This window comes from Pyxicephalus adspersus, chromosome 3 (assembly GCF_032062135.1).
Source record: "Pyxicephalus adspersus chromosome 3, UCB_Pads_2.0, whole genome shotgun sequence".
Classification (NCBI taxonomy): Eukaryota; Metazoa; Chordata; class Amphibia; order Anura; family Pyxicephalidae; genus Pyxicephalus; species Pyxicephalus adspersus.
In genome coordinates, this window is record NC_092860.1 from 153,170,876 (window position 1) to 153,187,698 (window position 16,823).

General features: G+C 42.8%; 1 protein-coding gene across 1 annotated transcript in view; it reads right to left on the bottom strand.

The window, feature by feature from the left end:
- The window catches only part of LOC140327549 (vomeronasal type-2 receptor 26-like), a 14,004-nt gene extending 2,817 nt beyond the window's left edge, over positions 1 to 11,187 (bottom strand). The window contains exons 1-3 of the mRNA XM_072406937.1: positions 10,878 to 11,187; positions 8,455 to 8,530; positions 6,444 to 6,553 (exon numbers count right to left, since the gene is read on the bottom strand). Coding sequence (XP_072263038.1) covers positions 6,444 to 6,553; positions 8,455 to 8,530; positions 10,878 to 11,187 — 496 coding nt within the window. The remainder of the gene's footprint in view (positions 1 to 6,443; positions 6,554 to 8,454; positions 8,531 to 10,877) is intronic.
- Between the last annotated feature and the right edge of the window lie 5,636 nt (positions 11,188 to 16,823).

Here is a 16,823-nt window from a genome sequence, read left to right on the forward strand (position 1 = left end):
AGAAAAAAAAAAAAAAGGAAGGGGAGAGGAGAAGAGCAAGAATGCCGGAAGAATGCAATGCCAATAGTAAGTATATGGCAGTTAATTAGGAGTTCCTAAAATTATGTCTCAGGGGACTGTGGGAGAAGACATGTTGGGAGGGGCTAACTGAAGATCACCTGTCACATGTTGAAACATATTAGTATTAAATAATAGATATGAGTCCCATGGTGCCCAGATTGCCGTGAATTTATCGTATCTATCATGAATCCTGGCCGTAAGAAGTTCCATAAATTGAACTTCCTCGATTCTAGCATATAAATCCATTAAGCTGGGAGGTGAGGTAGATTTCCATTGTCTAGCAATAAGGCACCTGGCTGCAGTGAGGACGTGACATGTCAACTTCCTATTCAGTTTAGATAAAGTGGAAATAGGAAGACCTAACAGATGAGTAACTACATCCAACGGTACTTGTACCTCCAGAATCTCTGAGAGAAGAGAGTGAATTTTTTCCCCAATAGGGCTGTATTAGCGAACAGGACCAGAAGATATGATATAGAGTACCAAATTTCATACCACATCTCCAACATATATTGCTTGTATTAGGAAAAAATAGTATGCAATTTATTTGGGGTATAATATCACCTCATAAGCACCTTGTAAGCATTTTCTTTAAACACTGTGCATATTGAGCTCTTACGTGCACTATCCCAAATGATTTTCCAGAGTTCAATAGGAAGTTCCCTGCCCAAGGTCGCTTCCCATTTAAGCATATACCTATGTTTGACAAAGGGGCTTGCTGGTTCAGTATTCAATATCATATAGATGCCCGAGATCAGCCCCCTCTGGGAGGGTCCTCCTGCACATAATTTTTCAAATTCTGTCATACGAGAAAATGGCGCATTTTTTGGCAATAGACTGGGCATAATGCCGTATTTGAAGGTACCCATAAAAACAAGCACGAGGTATCTCAGACCTGTCATTCAGCTCCTGAAATGACAATAAACATTCCCAATATTACGAAATTGAAAAAGATGTTTGGCCCGCCATGGTTGAACCATGGAGCGTGATAGACTATCCGGCAGGTGCGGAGTATAAAGGAAGGAATTAGGTAATGATGCAGGTGCTGTCAGGGCATATTTATCCTTACATTGGAGCCATATAGCCTTTGAAAAGTGCATAGCCCCCAAAAGGGACTGCTCTGTGGCATCATGATGCGAGTTCCAGAGAAAAGAGTATGAGTAGGATGTATCGATGCTAACCACAGTTTTTCTATTTCCGTCCATCTATTGAAAGAATGCAGCGTAGACAAAGAGCCAAGCTGACACAAAAGCGTCACCAGATAATACTTAAGAAAGTCAGGGACACCAAGTCCACCTCTCTCACGCAGGGAGCATAAAACTGATTTAGGCAAGCAATGACGTTTGTATCCCTATATAAAATCAACAGATACCACCTGCAATCTTCCAAGAGAGGGCCTAGGAATCGGGACAGGTAGTCACAAAAAAATACAAGCGTTTCAGCAAAATGGACATTTTAATTACCACAATAAGACCAAAAAAAGCCAAAAAAAAAGACAGTGGTAAAGTGCGTCTTTTCTGCATAAAAGTGGAGGATAATTAGCCGCATTCAAAGTATTATACGAAGCAGTAAAAAATATCCCCAAATATTTAATATGGTCCGGTCGCCACCGTTATGGGTAGTGCGCCTGAAGTTGCTGTTGAAGAGAGGGCGTTAAATTTATGAAGAGAGCTTCCATTTTAGACGGGTTAATCTTTTACCTGGACAGGGTGCCATACTCATTTAGTACTCTATGTAAATTTGGTAAGGATATGAGAGGATTAGTGAGAGTCAATAAGATGATTAGCATATAGTGCGATAGTGAACGATTTAGTTTTATTAGGAACCCCTTGAATATCGGGATCTTGTCGTATCATTCTAGCCAGTGGTTCAATACATAGTGCAAATAATGGGGAGAGAGCGGGCATCCCTGCCTAGTGCCATTTTTAATTGCAATTTTAGGGGAATTTGCATGGGTAAGACGTACGTCCGCCGAAGGAGATGTATAAAGTGCTACAATGGCAGTGAGAAAAGGGCCAGTGAGACCTATCCATTGTAGGACTTGCATAAAAAAGGGCCAGCTGAGTCGATTGAATGCCTTTTCGGCATCTAGGCTCAAAAGTACTGCCCCTTGGTGAAGCTTATTCAAGGCATCAATAATATCGATTGTACGCCTGGTGTTATCACCAGCTTGGCAAGAGGTTATAAAGCCAACCTGATTCTTGGAGACAATTCCAGGTAAATACACCCCCAATCTAGTAGCCAAAATTCTATTAAAAATTTTCAAATTGGAAATCAAAAGGGCAATAGGGCGGTAGCTGGATGGACACTAAGGGTCCTTACCAGGTTTAGGTAACACAGATATATAAGAATGTTGCATAGTTTGGGCAATCAGTGCCCCCTCTAGGAAATCATTAAAAAGTAGTTAAGTATGGTACCAATATATCAGCAAAAGTTTTATATTAAAGATATGGGAGACCATCAGGACCCGGTGCCTTGCTCAGCGGCCATGGGGGTCGTCTTGGAAGTCTGATCCCGAATTTGGCGAGCTAATAGGAAAACAGCCTTGTTACCCTTATCATAGTAATGTTGGAGATACATCAACCACTTCTCCACTCTACCTATAGCTAGCTCCTTGAGCTTATGTCCAGTGTCTACTACTTTACGGAGTAAGGAAACAGAGGCGTTAGCATATAGTAATCATTCAAGATTCCCCAGGAAGGACTCCAGTTGTGTGCAAAGGGCCAAAGTGTCTCTTTTAAGATTAGCTGATTCCGCTATACAGTGACTCCTAAAAACTGTCTTATGGTTTTTCATTAAAATAAGCATAATCTTCATTAAAATAAGCATCCAATACAGTTTGCAGGGCCATTTTAGTGGGGGGGGGGGGTTATTAAGCAGAAAATCATTAAGTTTCCAGTGGCATTTCTGTATTGGGATGGCACCTAAATTCACCTCCAGTATCCCAGGGGCACGATCGAACAACGTAATTTGGCCTGTTTCAGAAAAAGTAGTATTCCATAACGTGGATATAATCCCCAAAAAATAATCCAGCCTAGAGTGTGTGCTATTGAATTAGAATTAAGGTGTATTGTTTATCTGCAGGGTGTTGAGGCAAATTAAAATCTCCTGCAATAAGCTCATTGTGTGACAATGAGGTTGCGATGCTGTGAACCGTTTCAATAAATTTTACTTGTGCCATGTTAGGCACATATATATTACATAGCACAACTTCTTTTGCATCTAACCAACCTTGTAAGATAACAAAACAAAACGTCCCTCTGGGTCCAAAATTGACCGAGTGATCATTAAAGTAGTATGAGCATGAATGAGTATAGCTACCCCTGCTGATTTTTTATTTTTGTTTGGAGCAAAAAACACAGTCGGATATTGCCGTCTAGCAAAATTAAACGAGCTCAAGGTATCAAAGTGTGTTTCCTGCAAAAAGGCAATATCTGCTTTTTGGCGTTTTAATTTCTGTAAGGCCAGTTTGCGCTTAGAAGCGAAGTTCAAACCTTTAACATTAAGCGATACCAGTTAAACCATGAGGTACTATTAAAAGGAAACATTGCATAATAAATGCCATACATTGTTCATGAATGAGCCTGAGCATCTTCCAGAGATATAGAAATAAAGGAGAGGAGAAAAAATTACATCCCTGTCCAAAGGTCTATCAGGGAACAAAACTAATCCCAGAGACCATAAACGAGCATAGACAAGGAAGAGTTCCCTAAGGGAGGGCGACCCACCAAGGTGCAGTTCAACATTAGGGAAAACTCCATCAAACTCCGTAGTTCTCCTATTCCTGGCTGCCTGCATTATTTCTTCTTTCAAGGGATAGTCCTGAAGCCTACAGATAACATCTCCTGGTCTTGAGGGGGGACCTGGTGGCCATAAAGCTCTGTGTACCCTGTCAAACTGTATAGTATCAGCATGAGGGCGTCCTAAGATACCATTAAAGACCGCTTGTATCACTAGAGTAAAGTCAGCCTGTTGAGTGGCTTCTGGAAGGCCATGGACTCGTATATTGTTGCATCTGGACCTATTTTCAAGGTCCTCCAATCGAAGCTTGAGATCTCCAATAGCAACAGCTTGGTAGGAGGCCTGTTCCTGAAGTTGTGAGACTTGGGTTTTCCTACCTTGTAAGTCATTATCAACAGATTCAACTCTGCCTGCTAGATTTTGAAGGTCTGTGCGCAGAATGTGAATTTCTTCTCAGAAAGCTTCTTTAACCTCCTGTACTAGAAGGCAAAAGTCCTCTTTAGTGGGGAGGTGTTGCACATATGCTTGCCAAGAATCAGCATTAATGGGCTGAGTGGGCTGGTTGTGGGAGTGAGGGGCCCAAGGAGGTTATATTTTGGCCAGACAAGGGAGTCACATTCATAGTGGCCCCACGACCTGTGTGTACTTAGTAAGAGTGACAGGTAACCCTGATCGTACCTCGGTAGGGGAGCCAGACAAAACACAATCAGAGAAGGTCCCCAGTGAGAAACTCACCCTTGGTGCCAGTGTATGTTCAGCATGTCCCAAGATGGCAGCAGCATCAGTACGCTGAGGCAAGGGGGTGATACATGGAAAGCCCCCATCAGTATTGGTGGTGTGGCATTCATCCAGTCACAGGCTGTGTATGCCAGTAGCACAAGCAGCGTGTCCAGGTTCATCCAGGAAATTAGAAGAAACCCCCCTCGTAGATCCCAAAGGGTGAGCTGGGGATTAAAAACCCCTGATGAAAGGAGAGCAGCAGAGCCTTCCTAAGCCCCTTCTCTCTGTGTGGAAGGCATCTGTGCAGGAGCCTGATCTAGAGACGAGGGAAAGAGCCAGCTGCCGGCAGAGGCGCCACGTGGACCGACGCCATCTTAGCTCCCTGAGTCATGCCAGCATGCTCAGAGGCTATAAAAAGGTCCTTAGTGTGGATTGGGAGGATGAAAAAGCATGCCTTATGTTCCCAGAAGCCGTGGAACCTCTCTGCCTTCGTTGTTTGGTCATGGTGACAAATGTTATTGCCGGGATGATGAACTATGTTGCAGGCTAGAATGGAGCTCAGCTCTCACACGTCCATGCAGGTCCCTGTCTAGGCCACACCCTGTCCTGTTATTTCTAGTACTGATTTAATCCTTCCTGGGAATGGGTAAAGGGGCACTATGTACCCCTGTAGTATTTTTCAAGCTTAAGAATGCCTGAGGGCCCCTAATAGGAGAGGTTTCTAAATTCCATGGTCTGGCTTTAATAATAGGGGGAACCTCGTTCTCTTTTTTTTTCCATTTTTGGACATTTTCCAGACATAATAATTGCAGCCTGAAACTTCTTTAAAAAAAGCTTGCACAATTGTTTCTGAGTATCCCCAAATGACATTTATTAAGGCAGCAAACTGCCCCTGAATGCTACATACAAATGTACGGCCATGGTGTCAAATAAATTGAATGAACATACCAACCATCAGAAAGAGAACACACTGGCTTTGTTTAATTAGAAAGCTGGTATGGGGAGCCTGGGCAGTGGGAGAGGAGTGTGGGCGGAGAAGAAGGTCTGGAGTAGATGGCAAGGTCAGTAGCGCCACATACAACATGTCCGCTTCCAAACATATACTGGATGATTTATTTTTCATGGATGCAATCTGGCATATCCAGTACCACAAGTAGGGTAAAGTGACATTCCAGTGCAAGTAAGTGAGAAAAGAAATATAATATAAAGGCTGATATTAGTGTTTAGGTCTGCTTTAAGGCTCTTGGCTTAAGTCCTTCCAAGAGCCAGCCCATGGATGATGTCTCCCTAGAAGAGTTCATACAACCTATTCTATAGAACAGGAGTGTCAAACTCTTGCCTGAGGGCCAAGCGGTGCTATTTCTCTATTATAGGCTTGTTCCAGATTTAATGTTAGCTAAACCTCTTTGTTTCCATATGAAAAGGTTTTATATCTAATAAGAAGGAAAAATATCCTCAATTTTTTCAATAAACTTCAAGTTTGGCCTGCGACTTTGTCTAAGTTTTTAGTTTTGGCCCTCTGTGTATTTGAGTTTGTGACCCCTGCTATAGAACATTTTTAGCAAGTACAGGAAATATCTACTGATATTTCCAGAAATGTTCTGTCCTTTCCACTTCCTTTGAGATCATCTGGAAGCAAAAAACAATGTTATTTTACATGTGTTCAAGAATCTCATCAGACCCTATGTAGCGATTATTACTAAGGGAAACCTTTTAGAAGTCCAGCCTGGGTACAACCATGGATCCTTTTATAGATATAATGGAGGAGTGAGCATAGACACCCAGGGACAGAAAGTGAGCTATTTGCAGGATCACTATGGGACAATAAAGAAAACAAAAGCTGCTATATATGACATTTTTGGTTTTGGGTCTAGATATGCTTGAATATTCCCTTTACATATGATCTTAATTTTAAAACTTACCAGACTGGTTTGATATTTCTCCCTCTGAACACGGAACACAATCATAACAACATATGTGAAATCCTTCTCTTAGGGCTTTTCTGTATCCTGGAAGACATTCTGTAGAACATCGACCTCTCGGGGCCTATGATGAGGTAATATCATCAACATTGCACAACATGCACATTTTACAGAAACTACTGAAAACAATTAAAATATGACTAAAGGCAAAACATTTTTAACATTTGGATGGGATGACGAGGGGCTGTACCTCTGCCAGGTAGTCAGCACTAGTCCAGTATTAAGGGAAATGCATTTATAGGAGCATAGTTTGTACAACCTGTGTGACATTTCAAGTACTCAAAAGGAATAGATACAAAAACAAGTGTATGTAAAAACTGACTAAGATGACAAATATAAATCAGACACCATCCCTGCCAATATAGTCCCAAGGCACCAACAAGCCAGTATAAGGCAGGAATAAACCACTTACTAATGCTGTGTTATTAGGATAATGGATATATTAGGATATAGGATAATGATTGGTGGGGACATGAATCTGGCTAACACTTGCAAGGAACCCTTGGTGTCCATGCACCTACACACCACCAACTGGAAGTGGCATTTATGCATTCACATTATGTAATTTCTGCTATAATTAGACTATAAAGAGAATGTTAGTAAATAATTAAAACATTAAGGAGTGGATAAACGCGCTGGAGAGACTATAAGTCGGCATATCCACTTGAGTGTTACAGCAAGTGCCAGCCAGATGCGTGTCCCCATGGCCTGCTAACTTGAACAAAGTTGTCATTTGCAGCCTATATTCAACTTACCTGGAGTTGGTTTTCTTTAAATGTAGCTCCAATTTTTGAACCTGGAGCTTTATTGTCATGATTTTATTAAGTTTAAACTTGTCTTTTTGGTCAATGTATTTGTTTATTCTGTGTCTATGCCTGCATAAGAAAGGCCTGGGGGGTCAAGAAATGCTATATATTGTGGCATAGCACAGGGGGATTGCTCGTGGTAACGGGATTCCTACAGGGCAGATTAGAGGCAGAAGACTCCAAAAGGCAAGTCTTACAGCACACACTTCACAACAAAACAATAAACAGTAGCCCGGCTGGGCATCTAGCTTTGGTGCCCTCTCCTACTAACACATACACTAAATCAGTACTGCTCCCCTCAGTTTTTTAGCACTGTTTGGCTGCTGGCTTTCCGGGAACCCTCTGGCTCTCCCTCAGCTTCTTGCTGATGAAATTTCCTTCAGCCTCTCGCTAATCAAATTCCCCTCTTCTTCCTTGCATCTGAGTGCAGGTGCATATATCCCAGTCAGGATTGGGTTGGGCCAAGGAACCCACCCTTTCACTCCCTTGGTCAGCTCCAGGGCCCTAAAGAACCTGGTTTCTTTTCTAAAAACCTAATAATCAATTAACAATTTCTATTCATTGGAGCCATTATTGCTCTTTCCCTGCTATTTTTGGGACCCTCTGTCACAGTATGTTTTAGTAAACAATTTGGAATCAGTTATGTTTTCATTATTATTGGATGTCAAAATTGTGGTGCCTTGTTCTGTATGAATGATATAGTTGTGTGGGGATGTGGCACCCTTTACATTGTGCTTCCACCACAAATAAACAGGATAAGTCTTCATGTCTTCATGAGGAAGTTTAATAAGCACCTCGATATCAAACTTATTCTAGGCTGGGTTATCATGGGAGATGTCTGTCTTGACAAGACATGCAGACCATGTCATGTACACACTTACAATACCAAAGTGTTAAAGAAAGAACAAGCTTCCTATTTCAGGCCATGCTCTAACCACTATCATGTGAGTGAAAGCCCTAAATTGAATACTAAGACGTTCAACAACATCCAAGTATTTGTCACCTTATGATAGAAACATGAAATTGGTGGGACATTTCATACAACTGAAAAAGGTAATATGGTGGCTCCTTCTATTGAAGATTGGTATGCACCACTTTTTAGCAGACCTACAACCTAGATGGAAATCTTGGAAAAAATCCCAAAAATAGCATGAAGAACTTTGTATTCCACATTACTGTTGTCCTGCCTCATTAGCAAATAGTCAAAGAGCCACATCTTTTCTGATGCCTCCACAAAAGCAATATCAGCAATATCATCATATTTAAAGAAAATTGGCTTTGAGGGTCAACCCTATGTTGGATTTCTGCTCAGTAAAGCCAAGCTGACTCCCAAACCCATACACACTATTTCCAGACTTGAGTGGAGCCACCTTGGCAACAGACGTAGCTGACTTTCTGAGGACTGAGGTAGAGTCTGAGATTGATACAATTGAATTCCACACCGACAGCAAGGTTGTATTAGGATATATATATATATATATATAATAGAGCTAAACAATTTTTTGTTTACGTAGCAAACAGAATTGATCGCATATGGAAGTCCAGCAAGCCAGAACAATGGCACCATGTTCCAATCAATTTGAACCCTGCTGACATTGCTTCAAGGTTTGTTGCAGCTACCAAGTAACCAAAGACCAGTTGGCTATCCAGGCCTGACATCTTACTGACTGAGTTTTTGGCAACAGATTCCAACAATGACATAACCCTTGATGTAATAAATCCTGACAATGATTCTGAGATGCGTCCTGAAGTTACTTTACTTTAACCCATATCGAACACTATATTCGAGATCTAAAGCTATGAACTCTTCTCTTCCTGGGAAAGACTAAAAAAGAGCAATAGCTGAACTTACTCATATTGATAATGGATATCACAAATGTGATAAAAGTTAGGATGCTATGGTTGGCACATATGTAAGAATCCACCTGGTAAAGAGGAGCTCCAGCTAGCAGAACTAGATATCATCCGTAGCGTTCAAGAGGGGGCCTTCACTGGGGAAATATATCCTCTTCAAGGTTAGAGACTCATTCCCAAGGCCCGCCCTCTAGCTAGTTTAAACCCCAAAAGAGACAGCCAAGGGATGGTAAGGTAATCATCACATTGCTACTCTGGTGATTCAGCACTTTCATGGGAAAGGTTTTGGACCATGGAGTGTTGTCTGGACTTCAGGAGGTCAGGCACACAACGGTAGAAAGAGATCTTCACATGTCAAACTGTGGGAGGAGTACATATAGAGGTATTATTTATGGATTAATCAAGCTTTATAAATGTCCTGAGATTTCTCTGACAGTAGTCTCTTGAGGCCAGACTTCGGTACCAATTACATTGGAGCTTGCAAGGAATTGGAGATGAACAGAAAGCTGGTCGAGGATTATCTGAAACTCAACCCAGCACATTCATGGAAAGTAGAAATAATAGGGACGATGAGGAGGGAGTTTGTCAGCTGATCGGGGGCAGAAGACATCAGCAAACTCCTGGTAAGGCTCGGGCAGTTTTTAAGCACCTCAAGGGCCCGTACTGGCATTACTGGAGTCAGGCATCTAGCCTGACATTTGGTTATCCACTGAATAATTTGACCCGATTCCCAATTAATGAAAGGGTTATGGGTTTTCAACCAAGGGAGTCCTAGAATCAGGGGGGTTTTTACCATCCTGATCACAATAAGGTGGATCACTTCCTTATTGGAGGCCCCCACGGTTAGTTGCACTTTTGGGGTAATAGAGGGTGTAAGACCCTGGTGAAGAGGGGTGCCATCAATGGCTGCCAAGGACAGTTCAGACCCCAGAGGGGCGACTGGTATTCCCAGTTCAGAGGCAACATCTTGGTCTAGTAGGATACCGTCTGCCCCGGAGTCGAGAAAGGCCATGACTTGACGGGACTTCCCCTCCCAGGATATGGTAGCCGGCACCAGGATGCGGTGAGTGGACCAGTCCAACGGGTCTGGGGGGGTCCCTTCTGCACCCTCGATACACTGGGACCTTACAGGTCCTTTGCGAGGGCATGTCCTTGCCCTATGACCAGGATCGCCACAGTAAAGACAAAGTCCATCCTGCAAACTCGCGCGGGGGCGAGTTTGGATGATCCAATTTCCATGGGTTCCCCCAGGTCAGGCACAAAGGATGGAAGCTTTGTGCCTGGCGTTGGAAGTATTCACCAGAGGTCTAGGTTTCAACTGAGGGGGAGAACGACTCCTGGCTCTTCGGACGGCTCCTTCTAGGCGGCGTTCCCGGATTCTCCGGTCAACTGATGGACTGCTGTATCGCAAGATCCAGGGTGGATGGAGAAGGGAGACCCAACAGCAGGTCTTTGACTTGATTGCTGAGGCCTTGACAGAAGCGATGGAGTAGAGCTGCGTCTCCCCAGCGGGTACAGGTGGCCCAGCGCCGAAATTCTGCTGCATATTCCTCCACGGGACGTCTCCCTTGAGCAAGGTATTCTAAATTTATTTTTGCTGTCCGGGTCAGGTCCGGGTCATCGTAAATCACCCCCATGACAGCAAAAAAGTCAGTGACCGAACTGAACGCAGGATTGTCTGGGGTTAAATTGAATGCCCACCTCTGCGGCTCACCTTTCAGGAGGGAGATGACCACTCCAATGCGTTGACGTGTTGTGACGGAGGCAATAGGGCGAACCTGAAAATACAGGAGACAGGAGTCCCGGAAGTTGGGGAAGTCTTCTCTGTTTCCTGAAAATTTCTCCGGTAAAGGAATCTGGGGTTCTACTGGCACAGCTGGACTGGATACGTTTGGAGCCAAGTCTTGCCCTGGGAGCGACCGTAATTCACCTGCTATTTCCAGGAGGCGCTCACAAACCTTTGAGGGGTGACCGGTGGGAGCCCCTAATGCAAGCTCTTGTAGGCCCCGTTGAATTTCCTCCATTAGGGCTGGGTGGTGTGTCAGTGGCCCGCTATACTGTAATGCGCCTGGGCACACAAACCACAACCAACTCCAGATATCCTTCAATCAGGCTTTATTCAGTGTCATAAAGCACAGTAAGGGTTATGTCCAAATAAGCAAAGTACAAAGGGGTAAGGCAAAGACAGGTCTAGAACAATCCGAGGTCAGGGCTGGCAGCAGGCAGAAAGGTCAGTAACAATCCGAGGTCAGGGCAGGCAGAGTTCAAGCAGAGTCAACTTCAGACCAAGTCACTAAGGAGATGACAAAAGCAGGTAAACTAACCAACACAGTGACACACCCAAGCACACTGAGTTCACAGAGGCTTATAGCGGGCAATGGTGTACAGGACAGGCTCTCCTTAAATGGCCAGAGTGACCAATGGCCTTGCGCCACCTGGCGCCGTCTGATAAGAGACTAATTGAATCCCCTGCGGTCAATTAGTCTCTTATCAGAAATTCATCAACATTTGTATCTTGGACTTCATTCAACTTGGTTCAAGTCTGGTTTTTATTGTTTATTTGTATTTGGTATGTTCCCCTCTTACCCCCCTCCTGTTTGTGACTAGTTAGTACAGTCTCAGTTAGGCACTCCCTGTCTTCTCATGTTTCTCAGTTTTCAGTCAGCCATCTTAACAGACAAGGCATAGCAAACCAGTGTCCTATTACAATTCTCCAGACACAAGACTGTATTATATCTAATGTACTGCACATCTTGGAAGTAAAATCATGTTGGATCTGTCTTGTGAAACAGCATAATTATTTTTCTGCCCTTTCAAATAACCTAAAGGTCATTTTAGAAGTTTTTCTTGAGCACTGAGAGGGATAAAGTAAGTGGAAAAATGCCTCACAACTGCTTGAAGAGTGTCTGGAAACTGCTTTAAAATTAACCTGAAAAAACAAGTCATTTAAAAATAATATGCAACTGCACAGTGTCAAGAGATGCTTATCTAGCCAGCGATCCCGCACCATATGCCATTGTGGTCTAGTGTGCCTTGGTTTATCTCTTGCAGCAGGAAAGGGGATCAAGAAATAAGTTGTCTGTCTACTGCTCAGCAGCTTAAAGCATCCCTAGTTTCCCTTTAGCCAAACACTTGCTTAAGTCAGCATCCCCATAATATACATTCAGGCTGTGCATTGGTGAAGGACTATGTGCTGCAGCCAATGAGCAGATTAGTTCCTGGTTATGATTCTGCCCTTGGGCTACTGGTCCTTTTAGGTTTCTCAGCTCCCTGGCAATAGTTGCCTGTTGTGGAATTTAGCTTGGCTAACCTGCTGGTGTTGTGAATATCTGCTGAATTATCTGTTGCTAACTAGCAATCTGTTTCTAACCGTGTTTTATCTTTTTGCCTTGGATATTTTGTTTGTCAGGTTGATACCTATTTATGACCCTTGGTTCTGTTGGACTCTCCTGTACTGCATTATCCGTGGATAACCTGGTTATTTACAAAACTCTCTGATCTTCCATTGTGTCCGCTATCCTGATCTTGTCATCTGTCACTCATTTTCTGGATAGTATGCTTTGTTCACCAAAGTTTATGTTTGCTGAGATGGTACAACTACCCTTCCGAAGGCTGAACAGGGACTTACTGTAGTTGAAGAATTCAGAGGCAAATTGGGGGAATAGTGTCTGGTGAGCACTAGCCTAAACCAGGGCCCGAGACACTGGCACCGCATCGTCTGCAAAAACAATTCCCTCCCTTATAAAACTGTCTCGCTCCAGAACGATGGAATTTCAATGGCAGGTAGAATGGTAGCTGTCTAAATGTACATACTTTCCCCATTTTTGTATCGTTGTTATATTATTCCCATTCCCCTATCAAAGCACTTCCTACAAAATATGTAGAAGTCCTAAACATTTTTTTATTTGGTGCATTATCCACCTTGATGGCCCATAAATGCTTTATTATTATTATTATTATTGATAATAACAAACAGTATTTATATAAAGCCAACATATTACCCAGCGCTGTACATTAAATAGGGATTACAAATGACAGACAGACACAGACAGTGACACAGGAGGAGAGGACTCTGCCCTGAAGAGCTTACAATCCAAGAGGTGGGGGGGAGTATCTCACAATAGGAAGGGGGATATGGAATGGTGGGATTGATTGCAATGGATAGGTGTAATGGGCCTGGGCACACAAACCACAACCAACTCCAGATATCCTTCAATCTGGCTTTATTCAGTGTCATAAAGTACAGTAAGGGTTAAGTCCAAATAAGCAAAGTACAAAGGGGTAAGGCAAAGACAGGTCAAGAACAATCCGAGGTCACGGCTGGCAGCAGGCAGAATGGTCAGTAACAATCCGAGGTCAGGGCAGGCAGAGTTCAAGCAGAGTCAACTTTAGACCAGGTAAATGACCCTAATGTATTTTGCTATATTTGTGGTGAATATTCTCAGGAAAAACATGACAGAATTTGTGAAACATATATCTTGCATATTTTGGTATTAAACTGGGGGACCAAGTAAGTATTGGGTTCCCCATATGGTGTACAAAACTTGTGTAGCGTGTCTATGTCAGTGGAAAAATGGAATCAGCAAGACGACCTGTGCCACATAGTGCTGATGTTCCCATACCAGTGTTCAGTACACTCTCTGATATTCCTGTATCTGGCATGGAGGATATACAGGGTTTGGAGTGTAATCCAGGAGTTAGCAGTGGAAGTGAATATGAAGGAAGTGTTTCATCAAACCAGCAGCTCTCCCAAGAAGAGCTCAATGATTAAATATGTGACCTAAGTCTGTCAAAACAAGCATCTGAACTTTTAGCATCCAGGCTAATAGAAAAGAACTCTCTGAGACCGGAAGTTAAAATACCAGTTTATAGGACAAGATAGGTCACAATCCTACCATATTTCAGTGATGATCGAGACTCTGTGTACTGTTGTACCATCCCTGGACTACTAGCCCACATAGGATTACCAGAATACCAAGCAGAAGACTGGCGGCTTTGCATAGACAGTTCCACTCCAAGTTTGAAATCAGTTTTACTGCATAATGGCAACTAGCGATGTTGACTAGGCTGACAGCTCCCCTGATTGCTGTTGCAGCCCTGTAGTATGTGTTCCTGCATAGAGTTTCACAGGACTCCTGTGTTCTTGGATAAAGAAACCCTATCCAAGAACACATACTACTAGTACAGGGGGGCAACAGCAATCAGCTCCGCTCCCCTGATTGCTGTTGCAGCCCTGTAGTATGTGTTCCTGGATAGAGATTCTCTATCCAGGAACACAGGACTCCTGTGTCTTGCTGGCTGCTCCTGAATGAATGCGTTCATTAATGGGCGTTCATTCATAAATGCAAGCTGCATGATTCACTCTGAGAGGAGGAGTACCGCGGCTGGATTTTTGAATGGAGCTGTGAGAATCCTCCTCTCAGTGAGAGATCCCCAGGCACTACAGGTCAGAATGAGGGCTTTCATTCTGACCTGTAGTGACCACGGATCACTCACTGACAGGAGGATTCCCACGGCTGCATTTATGAATGCAGCCGCGGTAAACCTCCTATAGTGATTTCCTGGATTTCCAATGGTTTTGGCGAAATTTTGCGGACCCATCGAAACTGCCAGAGGCATTATCGCTCATCCCTAATGACAACTGCTATGCAACAATTCCAGCTGGTCACTCAACAAAACGTAAAGAATATCAAAATATCAAAATAATCTTACAAAAGCTTTGCTATCATGAACACCAATGGTCCATATGTGTTAATATGGCGAACATCATTAACGAGGCAATGGTTGACATAGAAAAAAATCGTTCTCCCTCCACTACACATAAAGTTGGGATTAATGAAGCAATTTCTTAGAGCTCTGAACAAGGACTGTGATTGCTTCAATTTACATTTGTAGATTCTTCCCTGGATTGAGTACTGGAAAATTAAAAGCAAGAATCTTTGATGGAACCCAAATTCGGGTTCAAATTGATTCAATGATTCAAATTCAAGGTACATGACTGATACTGAAGCTTCTGCCTGGCACAGCTATGTCATGGTTGTCAAGAACTTCCTCAATAACCTTAAAGCACAAAATTAGGAAGAACTGGTACAAAACTTCTTCCTAAACTTTTAAATTTTGGGTGCAATGTTGAGTATAAAGATACACTATCTCCATAGCCATTTGCAAAAATTTCCAGAAATCCTTGGTAATTTCAGTGCGGAACAAGGGGTGAAGTTCCATCAAGATATAAAGGTGATGGAAAAAAGGTAACAGGGCAGATGGGATAGACACATGATGGCGGACTACTGCTGGAGCCTTCAACGTCAGTGTGCTGATCATCAGCATAAAATGAAATCATACAAACTAAGATTTGCAATGACTTCTTTGTGATTAGTTCTGTAAATAGTAGGAGCAAGCCGAATAGGATGAGGAAAACCATTCCAGAGAGTTGGGAGAGCTCTAAAAACGTCTTGGAGCCGTGCGTGTGACAAGGTTATGAGTGAGGAAGTCATTAGTAGGTCATTGGAGGGGCGAAGAGAGCGGCTTGGGGTGTATTTTTCTATCAGGGCAGAAAGGTAAGTGGGACAAGAACTGTGGAGGGATTTGAAGGCAATACACAGGGTTTGAATTTCATTCTAAAGTGAAATGGAAGCCAATGAAGAGAACTACAAAGAGATGCAGCAGTAGAGGAGCCGTGGGAAGGATGGATAAGTCTGGCTGCAGCATTCATAACAGATTGTAGAGGAGAGAGTCGGGTTAGTGGAATACTAGAGGATGTTACAGTAGTCCAGACGAGAGAAAAGAGTGTGTACAAGGTGTTTGTAGATGTTGTGCAGGTGTGACAGGACCTGGAAATGTTCTGAATATGGGGGTAAAGGAGAGGGCAGGATGGAATTGGATTGACCAGTATTTTGCACCTTTACAGCAACCCTATGGTCTTGGTCACCTTATTGGTGAAATAAATTGAAAGTTAAAAATGGAGGAGTCTAATGTGTCATTGTTTTGTTTTTTTAAGGATAAGATATTAAGGTCAAGACAGATTGCACATCATCTCTTCTTTCTCCTTTCAGGGTGTATTTCACACATTTAGATTAACTACTCTATGAACTTATTATTAAAAAGATGAATATAGCTCCAATATATTGCGCAGCTATTTGGGGTTACAAATGACAGACACAGACAGTGACAGAGAAGGAGGAGAGGACCCTGCCCCGAAAAGCTTACAATTTAGGAGGTGAGGGGAGTATCACACAATAGGAGGGGAGAAAAGAAATGATGGGATTTATCATGTATGGTGTATTTTAATATGTTCTAAGTAATAAAAAGAAAATTGTTTTTAGAATTACCGTAATTGGTAATGCACCTTAAAAGTCCTATTGTTTGTACAATTTTGTCATGCCATCCACATGAACCTGTTGCTTTTTTTTAAATAGGATTAGCAGCCAAAAATAGGACGGAATCATAACCAGGAACTAATCGGCTCTTTGGCTGGCGGACTCCCTAATCATCTCCAGCTTCCAGGGATGCAGAGATTGACAGATTTTGCCTGATTTATCAATCAAATGAGCGTGTGCTTGATGCGCGTAAAAACAACCTTTTTTCCTTGAGCTTGAACATATCAAACATCATGCAGCTTGAATACTGCTTCCCTTACTCCCCTACCTAGACTGCACTCCAA